General features: G+C 47.0%; 1 protein-coding gene across 1 annotated transcript; it reads right to left on the reverse strand.

Annotated features, from left to right (window-relative positions):
• Positions 1–1,907: 1,907 nt before the first annotated feature.
• On the reverse strand, positions 1,908–3,628 carry LOC144820390 (uncharacterized). Its single transcript, XM_078677929.1, has one exon. It carries the CDS (start codon positions 3,510–3,512, stop codon positions 1,908–1,910), a length of 1,605 nt encoding a protein of 534 aa, XP_078534055.1. The 5' UTR covers positions 3,513–3,628.
• Positions 3,629–4,065: the final 437 nt, after the last annotated feature.

Here is a 4,065-nt window from a genome sequence, read left to right on the forward strand (position 1 = left end):
CTGATCTCTAGACATGTGTTTCTGGTTTATTAACCATCATCAGTAGACAATGCAGTCTTGTATTTTGGGGTTTGCTGAGTAGGCTGCCAAACATTATATCAGGTCCGGTATCTCTCACTGGCACGCAGGTGCTTCATCCATGAGCTCGTCAGCTCAATGACTCAAGGGAGTACTTTAAATAGACAACAGGATATGGGAGCACACCGCTGACCTCTCAGGCAAGGTTCGCCCCTGGCATTCTGGGAAATGCAGTCTCTTATAGCTCGCTCCGATATTTTTGAGTATTTTGACAAGGTTGGCGCAGATAGTGCTGATCTCTAGACACGTGTTTCTTGTTTATTAACCGTCATCAGTAGAGAATACAGTCTTGTATTTTGGGGTTTGCTGAGTAGGCTGTCAAACATTATATCAGGTCCAGTACCTCTCCGTGGCATGCAGGTGCTTCATCCACGAGCTTGTCAGCTCAATGACTCACAGGAGTACTTTAAATAGACAACAGGATGTGGGAGCACACCGCTGACCTCTCAGGCAAGATTTTTCCCTGGCATTCTGGGAAATGCAGTCTCTTGTAGCTCGCGCCAATATTTGAGTATTTCGCCATGGTTGGCGCAGATAGTGCTGATCTCTAGACACGTGTTTCTGGTTTATTAACCGTCATCAATAGAGAATACAGACTTGTATTTTGGGGTTTGCTGAGTAGGCTGCCAAACATTATATCAGGTCCGGTAACTCTCACTGGCACGCAGGTGCTTCATCCACGAGCTCGTCAGCTCAATGACTCACAGGAGTACTTTAAATAGACAACAGGATATGGGAGCACACCGCTGACCTCTCAGGCAAGGTTCGCCCCTGGCATTCTGGGAAATGCAGTCTCTTGAAGTTTGCTCCGATATTTTTTAGTATTTCGCCAAAGTTGGCGCAGATAGTGCTGATCTTTAGACACGCATTTCTGGTTTATTAACCGTCATCAGTAGAGAATACAGTCTTGTATTTTGGGGTTTTCTGAGTAGGCTGCCAAACATTATATCAAGTCCGGTACTTCTCACTGGCACGTAGGTGCTTCATGCACGAGCTCGTCAGCTAATTTTGAAGTAAGTTTGAACTGTGTACTGCATTTACCAGGATGCAAAGGGGCGAACTGTGCTGGGACTGTGAGGCAGTGTGCTCCCAGCCCCCATTCTGTTTAAAAGGCTCTCTTGAGCAAGCTGACTAGCTTTGGAGTTGCACCTGTGTGCCTGTGAGTGGTACTGTGACCTGAGAGGAACTTGGCAGCATTTCCAGCAACCCCAGATGATTTTTCTTTGCTCTCTAAAACTGCTGCTCTCTACTGATGAAGGGCTCAACCCAGAAACACGTGTCTAGAGATATACAGCAATGTCTGCACCAACTTTGGTGAAAAACTTCAGCTAATTTTGAAGTAGGTTTGAACTGTGTACTGGATTTACCAGGATGCAAAGGGGCAAACTGTGCTGGGACTGTGAGGCAGTGTGCTCCCAACCCCCATTCTTTACAAATGTGTTTGTTCATAAAGGTCCAAGATCCCTTCTTAATATGCCTCCACTGCTTACCCAGGCTGCCTCTTATTTTCTCTGTGCATTAATAATCACATCCATAGAAACTAATAGAAGTAGGCGACTGGTGAAAATGTCACTGAATTGCGAAGGTACAAGTCAGGGGTTATTTATTTATTTATTTTTTTATTTTTTAAATTCTTTTTTTCATTTGTACAAACTTTATTTTAGTGAAGTTAATTTGAGAATGCTCCATTCACATTTTCCTGTCAGACTACACACTGGACCACTTTCTATCCACAAGTGTTCTGCACCCTCACTCATCCGCTTATCAGAATGAAGTATATCAAAAGTGAATCACCATCAGATTAGTCATTTGACCACCATGGATCGGATTTAATAAGGTCGCTCTCTGCGGTCTTGTCTGTGATCTCCCCTAGAATCCATTTTGTTTGGTCCAAATCCACCACGGTCGCCACCTCTTCCACGGAATCCACCTCTATCGCCACCTCTGCCTCTAAATCCACCTCTGTCAAATCCACCTCTACCACCACCACCTCTTCGGTCTTCAAATCCACCACCCATTTGCGGTCCTCCAGGTCCATCAGGTTTGGATGTCTTGCACTGGTTGCATTCATTTCGCCAAGAAAAGTTCATATTTTCACATGTTGGGTTGGGACACTTCCAGTCGCCAGCTCTTTGCTGTCCCCCTCCACCACTGGAAAAGCCACTGCCACCACCACCTGAACCACCTCCAAATCCACCACGTCCCATTGGACCTCTGTTATTGAAGTCAGCTCTGCGGGTTGCAAACGAAACCTTGATGGGGTTACCAGAAAACTCCTTCCCATCAAACCAATCGATAGCAGCCTTGGCTGAGGGGGGGTCGTCAAAATACACAGTAGCTTCCCCTTTAAGTTTGCCAGTCTCCAGATCAGCATACAAATGTATCATTGGTAGTCCAGTCTTCTTGTTAATCTTAATGATGCCAATCTGCTTGAAGTAGTCGGCAACAGACTCGATGGTAACATTTTCACCAAGACCCTGAACAAAGATTGTATTGTTGTCAGAGTTGTCCTGCTCAGAGCCACCACTATCATGTCTGGGGCCATTCTGCTCTCGGGGACCTCCTCCACCTCCACCAAATTTATTGAAGCCACCACGTTCACCACCGCCCATGCCTCCTCTGGGACCACCTCCTGGCGGCCCTCCTCTGGGACCACCTCTTCCACCTCTGTCGAATCCACCTCGGCCTCCAAAGCCTCCACCTCGGCCTCCTCTGTTACGATTGCCTTGACCACCAAAACCTCCTTGGTCTTGACCACCATACCCACCACTACTGCTGCCACTGCTGCCCCCACTACCACTGCCCATTGGAGGGGTATCCTGGCCATAGCCTCCACCTCCACTTCCTCCATACTGTCCTTGCTGACCGTAGCTTTGGGGTTGGCTGTAACTCTGCTGTGTTCCATATGAACTCAGTTGCTGGCCACAGCTGCTACCGCCACTACTTCCACCAGCTCCATAACTAGACTGTTGTCCATACCCTCCTCCACCTGCAGCTGCTGCTCCTCCACTCTGTTGCCCATAGGATTGCTGACCACTACTGTAACTTCCCGGTGTAGAACTGTTAGACTGTTGCTGCCCATAACCGGAATAGGAAGACTGTTGCTGCGGCTGTTGCTGCTGGGATTGCCCGTAGTTTGCTTGTGATGTTTGACTGTTTCCATAGCTTCCATACCCCTGAGGAGCAGCAGACTGTCCAGAATAACCAGAGCTTTGTTGCGTCTGCTGTGCTTGTGCTTGGCCATAAGATGATCCGTAGCCACCACTACTCTGTTGTTGTCCGTAGCTTGACTGCGTGTCAGCAGACTGTCCGTAACTGCCGTAGCTTTGTTGGCCATACTGCTGGCTGGCTTGTTGCGAAAACCCCTGACCCGGTTGTGAAGGATAAGCCCCGTAACCCTGAGCAGCTTGCTGAGAATAGTCGTTTGACGCCATTACGGCGGTGGATGGATCTGAGCTCGGTGTACGAAAAGGACGGAAGTCGGTAGGACTCTGCGGTGAAACTTTAGCCCCTCCCTCCTTCAACGTCCACTCCTTGTGCTTCCAGAAACCAAACTAATAGAAGTAGGCGACTGGTGAAAATGTCACTGAATTGTGAAGGTACAAGTCAGGGGTTATTTAATTAAGGGACAAGAAAGGGTGGATGATGGATGAAAGTCAGTGAATGCCCAAAGAATTATTCTAAAAGGAGAAATTAAAATTCAGAATTTAATGATATGGAAAACAGTGAAAGATAAACGGGTCGCAGAGGCTAGTAATGCTATCCACTAGAAACTCCTACATTGAGTTTGGGGTAAACAGATTCCTGCTGGGCATGTGGAGAATCAGACAGAACAAGCAGGCAGAGCTAGTGCCAAACTTTTGTTCTATTATTTAAAGTTGATCAAAACAGATGGGAGACTCAACTGCATGACCAGGGAACAGATTATTGCCAACGTTTTTAATCCACCCTGTAAATATTATGTTTTTATGATGATTGTTTTTATAC

Source organism: Lissotriton helveticus, chromosome 1_1, assembly GCF_964261635.1.
Source record: "Lissotriton helveticus chromosome 1_1, aLisHel1.1, whole genome shotgun sequence".
In the NCBI taxonomy this organism is placed as follows: domain Eukaryota; kingdom Metazoa; phylum Chordata; class Amphibia; order Caudata; family Salamandridae; genus Lissotriton; species Lissotriton helveticus.

Excerpts from the sequence above, each read along its gene's own strand:
- LOC144820390 (XM_078677929.1), bottom strand. The coding sequence starts at position 3,512 with ATGGCGTCAAACGACTATTCTCAGCAAGCTGCTCAGGGTTACGGGGCT.